Genomic DNA, 20,218 nt, shown 5'->3' with positions numbered 1-20,218 from the left:
TCCTGGAAAACTCCTAGAAATTTTTTTGTGAAAAAGGTTATGAACCCTGTAAATCTGTGTTCAGCTGTGAAACAAACGAATTGCGGTTGTTTCGCCTACCAGTTGTTTCGCTAACGACCAGTTCGCTAACGAGTTAGGTCGATTCGCTAACGTCTAAAGTCGTTTCGCTAGCGTATAAAGTTAATACCCTGACGTCTCTTTTAGTTTTTTTTTTCATCAACAGAGAAACAAAGCTTCATAATACCTCCCTTTAAATCAACTCCCACAAGAGATTTCAAAGTATTCAGTGATGGATTTGTAATTTGAGTAACTTTGTGATTGAAGTATACAAGTGAAATGGGCACTCGATTTTTAATTTAGTGCAATCTATGATTATAATATTATAATACCGGTACAAAGAAAACACTTTTAGAAAATTTGCGAGCGAGTAGCTCTCGAAAAGCAGTTAGATCGAATTAGCCTTCACCCTCTGAAGCCGTTTCAGTTAGCTTTACGTTTTACGTCAAGGACAGCATTTAGCTCTTCTATCTGTTTTTTCTTCTCTGGAAGCGACCGCTCAGGAGCTATTTTCGTCCAGCTGCAAACTGATGGGCAAGCGATTGGTTTCAGTCCTCTTGAACTTGTGTCAAAGCACACAAAATTCTCTTGTTGGAAATGCTCCAAACAAACTTTGGTATAAGTTAATACCTTGAAATCGTTCTTAGGATCTCTTCTAATTCTTGAAATCCATACATTAAAGCGACAATGTAACAAGCTTGAGTAAATGAATGTTTCAAGTTCATCAACAGTAGGCAAAGCGCTAGCGTAGTTGGGATCGTATTTTAGCGAATAAATGTCTCTTACCTTGACGAGTTTTTTATCGCTGGGAAAACTATGGAAAGATATCTCTTCGTTAGTAGAGATAGTAAAGCAGTTATAGACACGGGAGTATAAATACTCCATATCGAAATCCACGCACAATACTTCACTTCGAGGAAACGCCTGTTTGTTTACCCATTTCAGACCACGTGATCAATGTATGACGTATCAAGCTAAAAAGGTCTATTGTTCAACACTGACTTTATTAGACCAAACACCCACCGAACTATTTAAACTGCCGAAACAACTGCCGAACTATTTAAACATCCTGACTATGCCCTACATCAAGGGCACTTCTGAGACTATGGCACGGAATCTACAACCCTACAATATCTCTCTCTTAGTTCCTTGCCCCCGGGTGGGGGATAGGGCAGGCTACAATAACTATGTAGTTCACAAACCCATAACCGACGTTGCGACATTAACCGAATAACGTTAAAGACAGGGACGAACCTAACGACAGACGGGGAGCGATTCAGTATGAGATCAAATGCCAGGCCTCCTACATCGGAGAGACCGGTAGAAACCTCAACACGAGACTGACTGAACACAAACAAGCGACGAGAAATGGTGATTAAAATTCACATTTCTGAACACCATTGACTTACAAACCACAAAATTGACTGGGACTCTGCTGAATGCTTAACCTACAGTACTAACTATTTTCAAACGACTGACTCTGAAAAGCTGGTACACAAACGTAATTAGAACAGACGCCTATCAACAGATGTCAACAACCACCGGCACCTGACAAACGACTAATTCAAGACGTAAACGGAACCGAGAACCGAAAAACAAACCGCAAACAGAACGACTTGATTTGACTAACAATAGACGGATCGAAACTGACCAATTACTGTTGACAAACTTTACACGAGTCTTACAGCCAATAAGATCACGGCTTAACTGACCAATCAACTTCAACGGACCAGACTTATAACATTGATTCATCAAACGACAACAACTTTTCACTTGACCCTGAAGATTAATTCCGCTCAAGTTGACGAAACGTCAGCACATATACATACATATATCTTATTATCCACTCCCCTCGGGGATTTTCAGGGATAATTTACAACACTGGTTGGGGGACTTTGCCAGACTGCTTATGGTGCAGTTTACAAGTAATGAAGGAATGAGTAATGATGCCCCCTATGTGAGTGTGAAATTGAGATAGACCACTACACCGGGGACTACGTCCCCTACTCTTTACGACAGTTTCTCTCAGAACTACTCTCACCCGGACGATCACAATATAAGACCTACTGATACTCCTGGGCTCAAACCATTTACTATAATTCTCGTTTCAGTCAAGGACTGTACGAGTATGTCGAGTAGATGCTGTCATTTCTTTGCTTAAGCCAACTTTTAACTTAAAAAACGTCGCTGTTTTAATATGTGGCTTTTCGTATTTCTCCTGGGTGGCGAGATGTAACCTTGTTTGAAGCTTTTCGACCAGTCACCACCTGCAGTACTAGGTACTGTGGTGTTTTAAATTGATGACTGCATAATTAACGGATAGATTATATAATTATGTTAAGTTAACAAAACATCACACGGATGTTGTTACAGACGCATTTAAAGCTACAACCGCAGGCACAAATACTTAACAATTATCCCTAGAAATTACCCGGAATATTGCTTGGTATATATATTTACCTGCCGAGACAGTTGTCCGAGTTAGCTAAATTTAGAGGATATACTGAGTAGAACCCCGGTAACTCGAACTCCCTCACAAATTCGAAGTAAATCCCATTTCTCCTGGATTTGATCACACTTTTCAGTCATTTTTACTTGGTCTTGGTTACTCGGATACCTCGAATTTCCCGATAACTCGAACTAAATTTCGTTTCCCTTTATCAAAATTAACCCCGACAACTCGAATTTTGGCTCTTGCAACTCGCCACGGATGCTCATTGAAATAACTAAATTTCGTTTCCCTTTATCAAAATTAACCCCGACAACTCGAATTTTGGCTCTTGCAACTCGCCACGGATGCTCATTGAAATATCCGTTTAGCTTATTTTGTCGTGTAATCAGATTTGAACACAAAAACTCAAACTACACGTATTTTTCAGATTTTTTGAGTCATACTGTTACGATCAACGTAAAGACGCCGAGTCCAAGCTAACACAACAACTTTTAATGGCTGACGAACAAGACCACGCGAGAGCGAGGCGCGGTTACATAACCATCTTAGTCACGTGCAAAACTTAATTATGCAAACTTATTCAATATCACAACATCTTCCCCTTTGTAAAGAAAGTGTCTTTCACAAAGTTCTCGCACAAAAAGCGACTGAGTTCCTTAGTAATAAAAACAACAACAGTGAACATGTTCAGCAATTAATCAGAGTTCCAAATAAAAATGTCTAACAGGTCTAAGTTGTAAAGTCCTGAAAACGGGCTGGTGGTTTCACAATACGACCACTCCTTGTAACAGTCGGATTGGATGCAAGTTCCACATGCTCTGCTGCAGGTTTCACAACAGGCGGAGGTTCAGCTGAAGGTTTCACAACAGGCGGAGGTTCAGCTGCAGGTTTCACAACAGATGGGGAATCTGCTTGTGGCAATGATCGCAGTGGCTCAAATGCTGGTTGCACAATAGCTGGAGAAACTGATTGTGGCACTGATCGCAGCTGTCGGCGATTTCGCCTGTACGTTTGGCCACCCGATACAACAACATAGGAACGTGGGCCAATCATTTTCTTGCAAACAGCTTCTGTCCAAGTAGATTCTTTTGGCTTCTTCATCCTGACTGTCTGTCCAGGTTGCAACTCAGGCAATGCTTTTCCTTTCAGGTTGTAGTAGAAAGCCTGCTTCTGTTTAGAGTTAATCAGCTTGTCTTGGACAGCTTGTGGGGGAAGTGTGTTAGGCTGTAGTTGTTTACTTGACAGAGGTAACAAATTGCGTGTTCTTCTGCTGAACAGCCTTTGTGCTGGGGATGAACCAATTTCTGTGGGCGTGTTGCGGTAGTCTAGAAGAGCAAGGTACGGGTCAAACTTTCCACACGCTGCCTTCTTCATTAGGTTTTCACAGATTTTCACAGCACTCTCGACCTTTCCATTACTTTGGGGATAGTGCGGAGAGGATGTGATGTGTTGAAAGTGCCAGTCATTTGCAAACTTTGCAAACTCAGCAGAAGAATACTGTGGTCCGTTGTCGGAGATTACAACCTCCGGAATTCCATGACGACTAAAATGCATTTTCAACTTTGCAATAACTGTTCTGGAGTCTGTCTTTTCAAGCTTGTCAACCTCGAAGAAAGAGGAGTAATAATCAACTGTAATCAGGTACTGACGCCCGTCAAAGAAGAACATATCTGTGCCAACTTTTTGCCAAGGCCTTGATGGAATTTCATGGGGCATTAGCGGTTCTCGAGGCTGCTCTGGCTTGAAGGAATTGCAAATATCACACTTGAGAATGAAGTCTTTCAACTCAGCATTCATACGCGGCCAGTAAAACACCTCTCTAGCTCGTCTGAGGCATCCCTCGATACCGAGATGAGACGAATGAACCATTTCCATCATTTCCTTTCTTAGCTTGGCAGGTACAATAAGACGCTCAGCCTTGAACAGCAAACCATTTTGAGCTGTGATTTCATCTCGAAACTGAAAATATGGCTTGACCTCTGCTGGAACTTCATCGGGAGTGCTAGGCCAACCTTCTAGGACAACTGACATAAGGGTTTGAAGGTTTTCATCTGAGGCTGTGCCTTCTTTGAATTCCAATAGTCGTGCTTCTGAAATGGGAAGATCCTCTGTAAGTACTATCGCCTCTAACTCACTACAGTACTCGGTCTGAGTGGGAGGTTCATCTAGATAGGCTCGGGACAGGGGATCTGACATAACCATCGAGCTTCCTTTTTGGTACTTTACATCAAGGTTGTATCGCTGTAGACGCAGCAGCATCCGCTGGAGACGCTTGGGAGCAGAGCCAAGGTCCTTCTTGAAGATAGCTTCTAGGGGCTGATGATCTGTTTTAACGTGTACCACATCTCGACCAAACAGGTACGTATCAAATCGCTCACAGGCAAACACGACTGAGAGAAGCTCCTTTTCAATCTGCGCGTAACGACCTTCTGCTGGAGTTAGGGCTCTAGAGGCAAATGCAACTGGCTGACCCTCCTGAAGTAGGGAGGCGCCAAGTCCAGAAAGTGATGCGTCACTTTCGATTGTGACTTCCTGATTGACATCGTAAAACTTCAACACTGGAGCTTTACAAACAAGATTCTTGATACTCTGGACAGCTTCATCATGAACAGGCAGCCAACACCATTCAGTATTCTTAAGCTCCAGTCGTCTCAACGGCTCGCAGACACTGGACAGGTTTGGTAAGAACTTAGCCAGGTAAGTAACCATGCCAAGGAATCGCTTTAGGGATTTGACATCTGTCGGGGTTGGCATGTCACGTATGGCACGAACTTTGTTTGGGTCGGTCACCACACCATCAGCAGTGAGTAGATGACCCATGAATGGTACTTGTGATAGGCGAAGCTTAACCTTCTGAAGATTAAGTGTCAGATTCAACTCCCGGCATCTTTCAAGGAAAGCCGTTAAATTCTGATCATGATCCTTTACTGCTTCATCGACAGTGTCTCCAAATCCACAAACCAGGAAATCATCGGCGATAACTTCCACTCCTTGGAGACCCTCAATTGCTTCATGCATCTTCCGCTGCCATATCTCGGGCGCAGAACTTATGCCAAATGGCATTCTCAGCCAACGAAAGCGGCCAAAGGGGGTGTTAAAAGTGGTGTAAAAGCTTGATTGCTCAGTTAGTTTCACTTGCCAAAATCCACTTTTCGCATCAAACACACTGAACACTTTGGCATTTGTGAGACGAGTTGTGACATCTTCAACTGTCGGTAAAGGGTAATGAGAGCGCTTAATGGCAGTGTTCAAATCTTTGGGATCCAGACAAATGCGAACCGATCCATCCTTCTTGGGGACTGCTAAGACACTCGACACCCAGTCAGTTGGCTCTGTAACTGGAGTAATAATCTCCTTGGCAACCATCTTGTCAAGCTCGGTCTTCATTGCCTCTTTCTTAGGAACAGGCACTCTTCGTGGGGGGTGAACAACAGGGTGAACATCTTTACTCAGCTGGATGTTGTATTCCCCGGGTAAACAGCCAATGCCTTGGAACACATCAACAAAAGGACTAAGCACAGGATCATTGGTGACATCCTCAGAAACTACTGGATCTTGTTTTGGGGCTTCAATTACATTATTGATAGGGGTATCAGCACTAGAGGCCATAATCTTGATAAGACCCATCCCCTTTGATGACTGCAAACCAAGCAACGGTGTGACCATCTGGTCGACAATGACAAAATTCAGTTCATGCTTACTACCATTATATTCCACTTTCAACCTTGCAAAACCAAGTGCCTTTCGCTTCGAGAGATCATGCATAACCAGTGTAATGTCCTTGGGAACAATTTTAGCTTTGCTGTGATCGTTTGTTGCCCTGATGTAATCCTGCAGTGGCAAAATATTTGCAGTAGAACCTGTATCAATTTGAAATGTCACTGATGCTGAATCATTGACAGTTAGTGAAACGAGAGCTTGATCTTGACCACTGATGCTATGAATGTAAAATTCTTCTTCGACCATGTGAACTTTCGCACCTTCTGAGTTGCCATGACACTTGACTGCAAAATGACCTTGTTTACCACACTTCTTACATTTCTGACCAGAGGCCGGGCACAATTTCCTTTCCAGTGCATGTTTACCACCACAAAACAAACACTCTTTCAGCTTGGGAGGTCCCTTGTTTGGCGACGGAAGCTTGGGAGGCGGCGTTTTCCGGCGCTTGTTTTTAAACGGAGGTTTGTGACTCACTCGATTAATATCTTCGTGTCCTGAAGATTCTTCTGAAATTTCGGTCGCTCGCTCGTGAGTAACTTGACTTGCCTTGATAGTTTCGATGGCTTTATCGAGATCGAGGTCTCGCTTTCCAAGAAGCTTTTCACGAACTCTATCATCCTTCACACCGAGAATTAAGCGGTCTCGAACCAGCGATTCTCGTAACGCGCCAAAACCACACGATTCTGAAAGCTTCATCAATGCAGTTATGTAATTATCAAGCGACTCACTGGACAATTGCTCACGTTTGAAGAAAACATATCTTTCATAGGTTTCGTTCCGTGCAGGGACACAACGCTCTTCGAACTTTTCAAGAACCTTATCAATCTTTAGAGCGTCCGAAGCATTAGCCCATTGGAAGGTGTCGTACATGTCCATTCCTTCTTTACCGATCACATTCAACAGCGAAGCCACTCGAACTTCTTCTTGTTTCTTGTGAATGCCAGCCGCTAGCTCGTAAAACTTCCATTCACGTCGAAACGATTTCCAATTTTCTCCTTGATGCAAACGGTCGGTAAGATTCAGCGGCGAGGGAATTTTCGCTGTAGTACTGACAGCAGCCATGATACTTGTGATGCCACGTGCAACGAACCAAAGCAAACTCGAACGCAAACTATAGACTTCACAACAGCCTACCAATCGTGGACGAAGCGCTGGACTTGAAGACTTCGAAGCTACGAAGTTATTCTGAACAGTTGGGTTAAAATCCCGCGTCTGACACCATGTTACGATCAACGTAAAGACGCCGAGTCCAAGCTAACACAACAACTTTTAATGGCTGACGAACAAGACCACGCGAGAGCGAGGCGCGGTTACATAACCATCTTAGTCACGTGCAAAACTTAATTATGCAAACTTATTCAATATCACAACACATACATACAAGCACAGCACTGTATAATCATAAGAATGCATAATCGTGTTACAGTTTCTGACGAGACTTTATTTCATAGGTACTGAGATATACTCATGAAAATCACAGGAAGTAAAAATCGTACTGATTCAGAGCTTAGCCAATTAGAACCGCGAACGATGGAATTTCACTAGTGAAAAAACATCGTTCGTCCAATCAACAACGCGAACGATGAATTTCACTAGTGATGAATGAACGTACAGGGTTGTACGGCAACCATTGCACACAAATCGCGGGCTTCGACAGTGGAATGGATGTTTATGGTTTGAGCCGTTTGGGTTATGCTGGACCAGGAATGGATCGTGGATTGCCCGATTTTCCCGGAACGACGACAGTAGAAGCCGTAGAAGGTAACATTAGTTCCATTTGTACTACAACAAATGTGTTTACTCGGCCATTAAGCTACTACGATGGCCCCTCGCTCAGACCCAGGCCCCCACCAGACACCCGCGTCGATTTCACGGAATTGGAACGGCAAAGGGATTCCCGGGAGAAACGCAGCACGGCTATGCTGTGGACAAATGTAAGCAAAGAAATTGAAAATTTACTGAAAGAAATTCAGTCTAAGCTTAATACCAGCCAAGGCCCAGAGGAGGCTAAGAAATCCCTTGACCTACTCTCGGAAAAATGGAAGACACTCGAAGGGCTACATACGAAATACCTTGCTGGGATAAATGAGAGAAAACGCTTGGAAGATGTACAGAGTCGTTATTCCAATCTAAAACGAGAGACCCGTGACATTATTGATGAGTGTGAAGGTTTGTTGCAAAAAATAGACCTTTTGCCTGGAAATGCTCAGATGAATCCTGGACTACTAGACCAGGACCGGGATCGTGATGACAATGTGTCAGTTTCCTCTAAGTCTTCCAATGTGTCCGGATCCTCACGTAAGAAATCCTTGAAAAAGGTGCTTGTCTCAAAAATGAAATTGGACCTAGCAAGGGCTAGGGCAAAGGAAGAAGCCGAAGCAGCTCGAATGGCATACGAACATAAACAAAGAATGGAACTTAGGCGTCTTGAAGAGCAAGCAACATTAGCTGAGCTAGAATGGAAAATTGAAATGGAGTACAACGATGAGGAAGCTTCGACACCTGGAGCAGCTGGTCCTTTGGATGCTGCCACATTTCTAGTTGATAAACGTCCACATTCTACCCCAGTCGTTTCTGAGAAAATGGAGACCAGCAGACCTAATACCAACCCAGGTGCCAGTTATGCTATTAGTGAGGTGTCTCAACTAAATCCTTCTCAGAAAGAGCCAATTCCTCCTGTTTCCATAAATACCAAATCTCAGTTCAGCATGACAACTCAGCCGAGGTCATCCCTCTCAGCGATAGGATCTAATGTGCGTAAGACCCCTGACAGCATAAGGTCACTCCAGTCCTTTAGAGTACCTGGTGTTAAACCATCACAGGGTGTTACTCGTGGTGAACAGGTCCCACATGATCCCGTTGCAGCAATGTGGAAGGCACAAATGCTAAGTGGAATGCGACCGACACAGTTTAGTGGAAATCCAGTGGATTTTCCCTCCTTTCGTGAACAAATTTGTACGCACCTTGAAAGCGATTTGCTAACTGATGCCCAGCGTGTTGAATACCTCCCTAAGTTTGTTACCGGAGAAGCATTGGAAGTGGTAAAACGAAACAGAGGTTGCTCCTTCATCGACATAATGAAAACCCTGGAGGAACGCTTTGGTCAGACCATAAGGGTGACTCAAGCATGCATAGAAGACCTCGTATCAGGTCCCAAGTTGACCTATGGTGACAATATTGGACTTATGAACTTTTCTGAGAAGCTGAATGCGGCTACAAGAATCCTTCAAGGCGACGTTGAACGTGAAGCAAGTGTTGCAACGAACCTTAGGCGCATAGTTAGCCGTCTGCCTAATGATCTCATCATCAAGTGGCAAAACGAGAATTATGTGATTGTCAAGAGCGGAAGGTCTCCTCGGCTGAAGGACATCGCCGCCTTTGTAAAGAGACAAGCATCCATTAGGAACGACCCGGTGTTTGGAGGTCAAATGTTGAAGCGTGAGAATAGAGAAACCAAGTTGCCTCCTAAGCCTCCACCTCCACCAAAGCCACTAAAGAATCCCACAATCAGTGCCACGGATGTTGAAACTAAACTTCCTGCCCCTAGCTCAAAAAACTGTGGAATCTGTAAATCTAAGCGACACAAGCTTCAGCATTGCCCCATCATCAAGAAGTGTGAACATGTGGCAGTCCGACGACACTATGCGGCATCTTGTGGATTTTGTTTTAACTGTGGCCTTGAAAGGCCTGGACACGGTTCTGGTTCTTGCCCTGAACCGCCAGCATGTTCAAAATGCCCTGGTCGTCATCTTAGTCTTCTGCATACTGATCAGACCCAGGATAGTCGCCGCCCCAACCCACCGATCAATAAGGATTCCAAGGATAAAGGTGACAAGCCTTCAGCTACCTCCTATCCCACAAGTCACGAGGGCGTAAATACGGGGCAAACTGCAAGTGCTAATTCAGGCAAACCTGAAACAACACCCATATCATCTGCCAGTTTGTCTACCACAGAAACACAAGTTTTGTTGAACGTTGTTCCTGTCATTATCACCGCCGAGAATGGCAATGCTGTCTCCACCTACGCCTTTCTAGATAGCGGCTGTACTGACACCCTCGTTGACCGCAGTTTAGTTGATTACCTTGACATACAAGGAACACCTGAGCAGGTTAGAATTAATACAATCACAAGCAGTGACAATGTTGTGGAGTCTAATCGAGTATCCTTTACCTTGAGCTCTTTGGAAAGTTTTGGAGAAAGTATCGAGGTTTCTGAAGCCTATGTTCTACCTGACCTTAACCAGTGACAACGATCCCTGCCAGAGCAAATTGACGTCCAGAACTACCCTCACTTATGTGACATTGAGTTCCCAGCAGTTGATGTTAAGAGAGTCTCCATTCTCGTGGGAAACAACATCCCCTACGCGCACATACAGAAAGAAGTTAGAGTTCCCGAAGATGAGAAGAAAGGACTCTATGGTTGTCGATACCCCCCTCGGTTGGTGCGTTGCTGGTCGCTATGGCGTCAAGGATCCGAAGGGAGTCTCAGTAAACTTTGTTTCAGTTGATCATAAGCCAGTTGACCTAATTGAGAAATTCTGGAAACTCGAAGACTATGGAGCTGTTAAGTCAGGAGAGAAGCCCCTCTCAGCTGAAGACAAGAGAGCAATGCAAATAATTGAAGACACCACACGTCTCGTCGATGGACGTTATGAAGTGGGCATGCTTTGGAAGAAGGATGAGCGCCAGTTTCCAAATAATCTTGCTATGGCGAAACAACGCCTAGAGTCCTTGCGACGTCGCTTGACGAAATCGGGTAACGAGGAGATGGCCACTAAGTATCGTGAAGTAATGGACGGTTACATCAGCAGTGGATTCGCTCGCAAGTTGTCAGAGAAAGAGTTGGCTACGGAATCCAGTAACCATTGGTATCTCCCACATCACCCGGTAACTAGCCCTACCAAGCCTGGAAAGGTGCGCATAGTTTTCGATGCGGCAGCCGAACACGAAGGAACTTCGCTTAATAAGAATCTATTAAGCGGGCCAGACATGACCAACAGTTTAGTTGGTGTTCTCCTGCGTTTTCGCCAAGGTACAATTGGTATTGCTGCAGACATTGAAGGAATGTTCCACCAGATACGTGTACGGAAAGAAGACCAGGACTCATTGAGGTTCCTTTGGTGGACAAATGGCTATGAAGACCCACCCGATGTTTATGTTATGCAAGTACACATATTTGGAGCAGCGTCCTCCCCTTGTGTTGCAAATTCCACTCTGCGGCGAGTCGCTGACGACAATGCCGAGGACTTCAGCCCCAGTGTCATCGCAGCTGTAAAAAGAAATTTCTATGTTGATGACGCTCTCCCTTCCCAGAATGATGAGCAGTCAGCCATTCACCTGGCTGAAGACATGGTCAACATCCTTGCCCGAGGTAGCTTCAACCTGACTAAGTTTACGTCAAATTCAAAGGAAGTGCTCAAGGCAGTTCCAAGCGACAAGCTGTCCAAGCAAGGACTTAACCTCGATTTGGATGATCCACCCATTGAAAGAGCGCTGGGAATACTTTGGTTTGTTGGAGATGATACTCTGGGCTTCAAGATAAAGGACCTTGACCGCCCCGAGACCAAACGTGGTATCCTATCAACTGTTTGTTCCTTGTTTGACCCGTTAGGGTTTGCTGCGCCTGTAGCGCTGGCTGCAAGATGCTTAGTGCAGAACCTGTGGAAGGCCAATTTAGGATGGGACGAACCCCTTAGCGAAGAGTCTCTGTTGAAGTGGAGGTCTTGGAAGTCTCAGCTACCTTCCTTATCACAGTTGCGCATCCCGCGATCCTATTTCCTACCAGATGATGACCCGCGAGAATGCAAGTTGCAACTTCATGTCTTTTCAGATGCATCTGAGGTTGGCTATGGGACATCATCATATTTGCGTGTTGAGAACACGGATGGACGAGTCCATTGTACCTTCGTTATGGGCAAGGCTAGGAATGCACCAGTGAAGTTCGTCAGTATTCCTAGACTGGAGTTGCAGGCAGCTGTACTTGCAACTCGCATGTGCAAAATGTTACGAGAAGAATTAGAACTGAACATTGACAGGACTTTCCTATGGACTGATAGTGAGATAGTACTGCACTATCTAAAGAATGAGAAACGAAGACTTCAAACCTTCGTAGCTAACAGAGTTGAAGAGATTAAAGAGCACTCACTTGTGCAAGATTGGAATCATGTGCCAGGAACTTTGAATCCTGCAGACTATGTGTCAAGGGGAATGACCCCATCTTCTCTGACCGCCAACCACAATTGGCTTCGTGGACCTGACTTTCTGTGGGGACCAGAAGACTCCTGGCCAGGACAAGAATGTAGAACTTTGCCTACTGAAGGTCTGGAGCTGAAGAAAGAAACTCATGTACACTCTCTGGAACTGACCCCTGATCCAGCTGCAGCAAAGAAAGAAAACCCAGAATTTGAATCCCTCCTTGATCCTGCGGAGCACCCCTCCAAGTTCTGATAACAACCTGCTCAGATTGGACCCGCCTCAGACGCAAGGTAGCATGGCTCTTACGATTTACATAGTTCATTAGAGATAAAGACAAGGTCGTGACTGGAAGGTTAACCGTCGATGATTTGAATGCAGCTACGGTGGCTATTGCGAAGATTGTCCAGAGCTCAGCATACACACAGGAGATTAAAGATTTGAAGTCAAATGGTGTCGTCAGAGCATCGAGCAAGATTGCTGCCTTGAATCCCGAATTGGATGCCCAGGGAGTACTGAGAGTGAATGGACGTGGCCAGAAAAGAGTAGCAGAATCTACTATGGGCCGGCAAACCATTCTGCCCAGAAACCATGCCGTAGCTGAGAAGATTGTTCGTCATGTCCACCACTTCATTGGCCATTTGGGGCGTGAGCATGTGATAGCCAAACTGCGGGAAGACTTCTGGATCCCACAAATCCGCGTTCTAGTTCGCACAGTCCTTAGCCGATGCATCAAGTGCAAGAAAGTCCTTGCCAAACCCATGGTCCAGCAGATGGCACCTTTACCGGAGGCACGGCTCATGGCATATGAACCACCATTCTCGTACTCAGGAATGGACCTTTTTGGCCCCCTGTACGTTAAACATGGCCGCGGGACCACAAAGCGTTGGTGCTGTCTCTTCACCTGCTTAACCACTCGTTGTGTCCACCTAGAAGTGGTTAACTCAATGGACACCGACGATTTCATCCTGTGCTTGAGGCGTTTTATCAATCGTAGAGGCGAAGTGAAAGAGATACGTTGCGATAATGGCTCTAATTTTGTCGGAGCTCAGCGCGAGTTGAAGGAGAGTCTTGATGAATGGAACCAGGGACGGATCGAGAGTGAGCTTATCCAATACGGCTGCAAATGGGTATTCCAGCCCCCTACTGCATCGAGCATGTCCGGCGTGTGGGAACGTTTGGTTCGAAGCGCGAAGACGGTCCTGAAATCTATCCTAGGTGGACATGTGGTCACAGACGCGGTCCTGCAGACGCTGCTTACTGAGGTCGAGCGTGTTCTGAACGGCCGAGCCCTAACAGCAAACTCGGATGATCCAAGTGATTTTGAGCCACTGACGCCAGCCCACTTCTTGATGCAGCGTAAGGTTGTTTGCTTACCACCCGGAGTCTTCAACAAGACTGACATGTACAAGAAGAAGTGGAGGCAGGTGCAATTTCTTGCCAACTTATTTTGGAAAAGATGGCTTAAAGAATACCTACCCATCCTACAGCCTCGAGCTAAATGGCGGAAGGCGTTGCCTAATGTTAAACCCAATGCATTGGTGCTGCTAGTCAACGATAACACCCCGAGGGGACACTGGAACCTTGGACGTGTCATTGAGACGTACCCTGGGCCAGATAGCTTGGTGCGAACTGTTAAAGTTAAAACTAAGGACAGTGTCTATGTTCGTCCTATACAGAAACTATGTTTGTTAGAAAATGACCTGAATTCCATGTAAGAAGAAGTGCGTGTAACCTGAAGTCCATGTGAGAAGCCACATATTTGGGACGCTTTAGGAGATCGCCCCAAGGCGGGGTGGATGTTGAGGCCGACTAGCGGCCGAAATTAATAACCGGAAATTGATTTAGGTCCGTTATTAACTGTGCACAAGTTGCTCGGACTGGATCGAGTCACGTGACTCGATCGCACATGGTTTTGTGATGGAAAGAGTTTCGTGTCGGGCGGATTGCTCGACAGTGTTGTTTTTTGATACAGTTTTTACCACCTAAACCGCACAGAACATGTAAGTTTTGATTTCATAGTTCCCGTTTTTTCTTATATTCCGAATGTATTGTAAAATTAGGTTTGTTTTGTTCAGTTTTTTACCGTAGGCGTAACAAGTCAGCGTGTCGATTAAGTTGTCAAGCCGTGGAGATGTTTGTACATTGGTACAACGAGCATCGCAATTAAAGCGTTGAGTTTACAACTGCGTGTTGAAAAGATTCTGTGAATTGTCCCGAACATCAGGCAGCGAATTGATTAGCTGAACGTGAATTCTTCCTAGCAGTTAGTGACCTCTGCCATTATTAGCAGACACTTGACCTTAAGAACGTGGAGAAATTTTAATTTTAACCTTCTAGTTTTTAAGACAATTTAGAATTTAAAATACTTTGACCATTTTTCAGCTTTGAATCACTTTTCGCCTCAACACCGTTTTTGGTACTCTTGCTTGTTTGTAATCATGGCAAAAAAATCTCAGTTCCAATAAAATAAACAAATTACACCATGGAAAATGCTTTCTACGATTTTGATTCACTCGTTGAGGTGTATCAGAAAACTCACTCGTTCGTTACGCTCACTCGTTCGTTTTCTGATACTACTCAACTCGTGAATAAAAATCGTACGCGCGCATTTTCCATGAAGTAATCTCTATATACACTTAAGTGCCGAAAATAAGTACTATCAAGTTTTAACATGGTATATTAAAGTTTTAATAGAACCCGATAACTCGAACCCCCTCTTACTCGAACCTTTTTTTTCGAGTTACCGGGGTTCTTATGTATTCCGCAAGATTGAGAAGGATAGTAATGAATTCCCACTGGGAGCCCCCACTCCCAAACGCCCCAGGTAAGAAAAAGATATGGGAAGAGGCGAGCCCGGAGGCGGAAAGGAGCGGGAGCTAAGGCACAAAGGTGAGCCATCGCTGCGGGGAGGAGGGTGGGACGACGATCTGATGTCTGGCGTCCGTTTTAACAAAGAGAGTGAAAAACAGGACAAAACAGACCTATTTATACTGAACTAGCCAAAAATTATACACAGTAGACTCCCTAGAGTATATACAGAAGCAGGGATATCCCAAAGGAATTAGGGGCGTTTGTGCTTGAGGACTCCCAGTGAGAATTGTCAGAGATCAGAGATTTCATAGCATTCAGGTTCACATACCGTTGTATCGTCATCGGTTCCTTTTCTGCCATTCGCACCAACTTGTCCCTCATTTCCATTTCCACCATTGGTTGTGATGTCAAGGTACCCATGCGATACTTTAGCAAACAGTTCCACTTTTGAAAAACATAAAAAGAATAAAAAATATATAACGTCACTTTCTCAAGTAAAAGTCATTTCAAATAGAAAAATGTATCTAATCAATTTGAAAAGTATCTGATCAAATTAACCTAATCGATTTAATGTGAACGATGTAATTTGCTCGATTTAGAAGGAAACTGGTCAATTTGAAAAGTATCCGATCGAACTAACCCATCTGTTACAGAAAATGCCATTCGATTTAGAAAAGGTTTGTTGATTGAATTCAGGGAGCTGTTGTGGTCATTTTGGAATGATGACTTTCGATTTGTGATGTTGAATTTTGACAGTATAAACGCGCCATATTATCATAGCGGGTATTTGGCTAAACTAAATAAAACAAACTTCACTCAGCCGTGACACAGTCCCTTTAAAGGTCGGGACACACTAGGCGACACGTCGCGGCGACATGTTGCCTCGTGTGACATGGTGCATTCTTGCGACAAACTAGTCGCTTCGACAGAATTTTGTCGCTGCGATGTGTCGCGCGAATTCAAACTGGTTTGAATTTGTAAATGCAGAGGCGCTCGGGCCACGGATGGTTCGTAGAGGTTTACCACTGGAAGATTGTCGTTTTACCGGGGAAAAGATGTAACATTGGGTACTTTTGCGGTATGTTTTTATAGAGTGACTATATCGAAGCCTTTGAATTTGAGGCGTTTGGGTGAAAAAGGTAAACTTTGAGAATTACAGCTCATTTCATGAAGACGGGTCGGCATTCTGACGGAGCGAGTGTGCTACCTTTCGCTTCGCTTTGATAGTTGAGAGCAATTTTAGAATTAGCATATTATGCTTATTTTCACTCGTAGAACAAAGCTTACATGAACATGTAGCATAAGATTGATAAAATAATAAACAGACGAAAATTTCAGATCACTTCATTTATTTTCAGTCGTATCTTAAGCTTTGGCTACATGTGGCCTACCAGGGACAAGTTGACACATACGGAGCATGCGCAATTGCTGCAATCGGCCAAAACAACATCGAAGTCGGCGGTAAATTTCTCCAAAATGGTCTTCGTCGATGTTTCAGCGTTCCCCATTTTAGAAAAGGCCGCCATAATAGCTATTTCAAAATAACTCTCGCCAGTCTTTTGAACCGACAGGGCCAAGTTTTGGCTCAATCAACAGAGAGAAAATATATATAAACGCTCGGTAAAAGATAGCGCGGGGGAGAGGATAACTCTTCTACCAGGGACAACTCTACTACACATAAACAGGCCCTAAGCCAATCAAAACCGATGCATACTGGTGCTTTTTTTTTTTTTCATGCTAATAAGCCGTAAATTCAGAGGGTCATTCTTGTGGGCTGTGATTGGTGGAGTTTGATGAAAGCGGTTGTAAACTAATCACCAAAAATTAGGTTAACTTTAAATAAAAAAAATTGGGTTAGCTTTGTCATGAATAATAAGGATTTTTCAATCTCTGCCAGGGAACTTTTGCTGCCTGAAAATCCAGGCCTTTAGCAGGCTGAGTAATAAACTGAGGTTGAATATTTGCTGAGATTGAAGCATTTCGTAATTTGACACTACCTGTCGGTCCTGATGCTCCATTCCTCCCTGGTTCTCCATTGTCACCTGGAGCCTGGGTCTTGAAAGTTTGTTCCAATTCCGGAGCTCTTATGTCCAACTGACTGTTTTTCCCAGAAACAATTTTACGGCTGAATACTCTCAATGTTTTAATCCCGTGCATTTTAATGACGCCCTAGAAAACAACATCAAAAATCACAAACTACTTAACAAAGTCATTCTTCAAAAGCTAATTCGGTTGAATGAAGTTACACGAGAGTCCTGTTGTTGCTGCTTTTTTTCATTAGTCCTGAGCTAATTAGACACGTGAAGCGTAGGATTTGTTAAGCAACTACCAGTATTATTGCGGACCCAAGAGAGGCCCGCAACCCTAATCTTTACAGTGACCAGCGGATTGCGTATTACGCGTGCGCGCCACGTTTATAAAGGCTATCTGCAAACCGGAAGTTGAAAATTTTGTTCTTCCACTAAGAACGATCGGAATGCAAAAAATGTGTCAATCACGACAGTTTGTCGTAACACCGGAAGAGAAAAATCTTGTCTCCAAGAGCGATAAGAATGGGAAAAATCAACAGTTTGTCACATTAGATCGAGGCTTATGTCGGAAGATTGCAGACATTACGTTTTGCAGACGTTGTTTTATAGGTGTTGCTTTTGAGAAGATCTGCTGTGATTGTGTCACAGATAAACTACGGCAAAGCGAATGATTCCAACAACGGTTATTCTCGAGAAATTCCTTATAACACTGACAACAAAGCGAGTTTGCCGACGGAGGAAAATCAGTTTGTCGAAACACCGGAAGTTGAAAATCTATTCATCAAGACGATAAGAATGCGAAAAATGTGTCAATGTCAACAGTTTGTCACATAAGATCGAGGCTTCTGTCACATGGAAGAAACATTACGTTTTGCAGACGTTGTTCAGGCGTTGGTTTTGAGAAGATTTTCTGTGATTGTATCACAGATAAACCAGAGCAAAACGAATGATTCCAACAACAGTTATTTAATCTCGAAAAATTCCTTACAACGCTGACAACATAGCGAGTTCACCGACAGAGGAAAATCACATCTTAATTGCACCGCGTGCTCGATTAAATCATGCATTCCTCGCGTGACGCGTTACTTTTGTCCAGTGATTTGTCAATTATCAATCCGTAATCTTCCACCATGAACGGTTAATGCAAAAGGATCCGAAAATGTATCGTTCAAACACTGGGAAGTTGAGAATTTTTTTCCTCCACAAAGAACGATTAGAATCCGAAAACAAAAGTTTGTCGAGGCCCGCACTTTCTAACCTGTGGTTACCACTAGTTTTTATGAAGTATATATGCACAGAAAAATAACGATATGATATGCAATAGTCTAGCATTTTCGATTCGCATTTTTTTTCTTCTTTGACAAAAGAAAAACTTAAAAAAGAAATAATCGACACTAACCACAGGTAGCACAAGCTAATGATTAAAGTCAAATTAAATAAGAGGATCCAATTTTTAAAGGGACTATGTCACGGGGATTTCACAGTTTTTTGATCAAAACTGTTCTGAAATAAGTGGTAGGCAACTAAACCCATAAAAAACATCAACTTTGAACATCTAAAGGAAGATATAACCTTAATTTGCGGATAGAAATCAAGCTACGGCTAGAAATATCGATTTTTTAAAGACGCGTGGAAACAATTTGAAAACGTTTGCCTAACGTTTTCAAATTGCAATCCGTTTACATCCGAGGCATCCGCGGCCAAAAATGCTACTTAACGGATTCAGCGCTCTAATATTTCAATTTTTAATAAAAATGGACAATTATTTTTAGGTTTCATGCGACACAAATATAAATTTTGGCCGTTCAAAAATCCGGTAAAATCCGTGACATAGTCCCTTTAAGGGTTTGTATGGCAACAAAACAATTGGATTTAGGAGGCATAGATTTGATATTTTTTTCTTGTTTAATTTGCGAGCTAGCGCTTCTCAGGTTGATTTGAAACGATTTTGGTAAGTTTCTGCCCTGTAATGTAATGGTGCACACGTTTCACACGGAATCGAGTTTAAATGGCAAGATTATTGTCCTATGAATTAAATCACTTCCACAAGACTTGGTTTGGAACAGAGTAAAATACAACTTTGTTAAAAAACTCATTAATAATTCATAAAGAAAATACAAAAGAAATTAATGTTTAATGAGTTTCTTTATATCTGATAAAGACACGGCTAAACTTTACGTTCACTTTTCTAGGCCAAAATAACCCCAAATGTAAATATTAGTGCAAGAATGAGTTGATCTACATCAGAAGATTTTTAAGCCGTTCAATAAATTCGCAGTTCGTGTTTTATCAAGTCTAAAAAACTCGGCTGCGTCTCGTGTTTTAAACTTGATAAAACACTGCTGCTCATTTATTAAACATTACATAGCATCCCACTCGAAGCTCGATATATTTTATAAAAAATGGTCAAAATCGCCACAGTATTTCCACGAGCGCAAGCTCCTCTAATTTCTCTTTTCGTTCGTTGATTCTTGAGTTGCTAGTACTGTATTAAGGAGAAGAAAAATTCAGAAAATTCAGAAAAGGGCTACTTTCTTGGTCCCGGGGGGGGGGGGGGCGGTACATTCTATAATGGCCTTTACGGGGAGGCTCCGCCCGAAAGGGGTACCTTTTTCAGGCTTCAGGTATATAAAAGGGTAGGGATTTCACGAGTTTAAGTATATGAAAGGGTATGGAAATATGTCATTTGGCTATTTAAAAGGGCCTTTAATTAAAATATTTCGAGCAGACGCAATTTATGGCTGTATTACCTTATTGTTACTTATTTTCGCGGGAACTTAATTTCGCGAAAATGGAACGGGCAAATTTCGCGGCACTTAATTTTCACGATTTGGCCAAAAATACCTAATTAGCATAAAAAATACAATAGAAAACGTTTGAAATAAATTTTCGCGGGTCTTTACTTTCGCGATTTTTTGAAAACCGCGAAAATCGCGAAAATTAAGTCCCGCGA

The 20,218-nt window shown here is 43.3% G+C and overlaps 2 protein-coding genes across 2 annotated transcripts in view; one reads left to right on the top strand and one right to left on the bottom strand.

Moving 5' to 3' along the window:
• LOC144663097 (uncharacterized) overlaps positions 1–20,218 on the bottom strand; it is a 34,452-nt gene that overhangs the window by 9,402 nt on the left and 4,832 nt on the right. The window contains exons 4-5 of the mRNA XM_078524030.1: positions 17,233–17,404; positions 15,564–15,679 (exon numbers count right to left, since the gene is read on the bottom strand). Coding sequence (XP_078380156.1) covers positions 15,564–15,679; positions 17,233–17,404 — 288 coding nt within the window. The remainder of the gene's footprint in view (positions 1–15,563; positions 15,680–17,232; positions 17,405–20,218) is intronic.
• Positions 10,628–14,638, top strand: LOC144663098 (uncharacterized). Its single transcript, XM_078524032.1, has 3 exons — positions 10,628–12,574; positions 12,742–14,424; positions 14,500–14,638. The coding sequence occupies exons 1-2, from the start codon at positions 10,628–10,630 to the stop codon at positions 14,137–14,139; spliced, it is 3,345 nt and encodes a 1,114-aa protein (XP_078380158.1). The 3' UTR covers positions 14,140–14,424; positions 14,500–14,638.

This window comes from Oculina patagonica, chromosome 8, assembly GCF_052425735.1.
Source record: "Oculina patagonica isolate OP01 chromosome 8, crgOcupat, whole genome shotgun sequence".
Taxonomy (NCBI): Eukaryota; Metazoa; Cnidaria; class Anthozoa; order Scleractinia; family Oculinidae; genus Oculina; species Oculina patagonica.
Note: the sequence above shows the minus strand (reverse complement) of the source record. Positions and strands in the feature narration are given on the sequence as shown.

Excerpts from the sequence above, each read along its gene's own strand:
- LOC144663098 (XM_078524032.1), top strand. The coding sequence starts at position 10,628 with ATGAGAAGAAAGGACTCTATGGTTGTCGATACCCCCCTCGGTTGGTGC. Across the intron at positions 12,575-12,741 it reads AGCTGAAGAAAGAAACTCAT|TTCATTAGAGATAAAGACAA; the intron begins GTACACTCTCTG and ends CGATTTACATAG.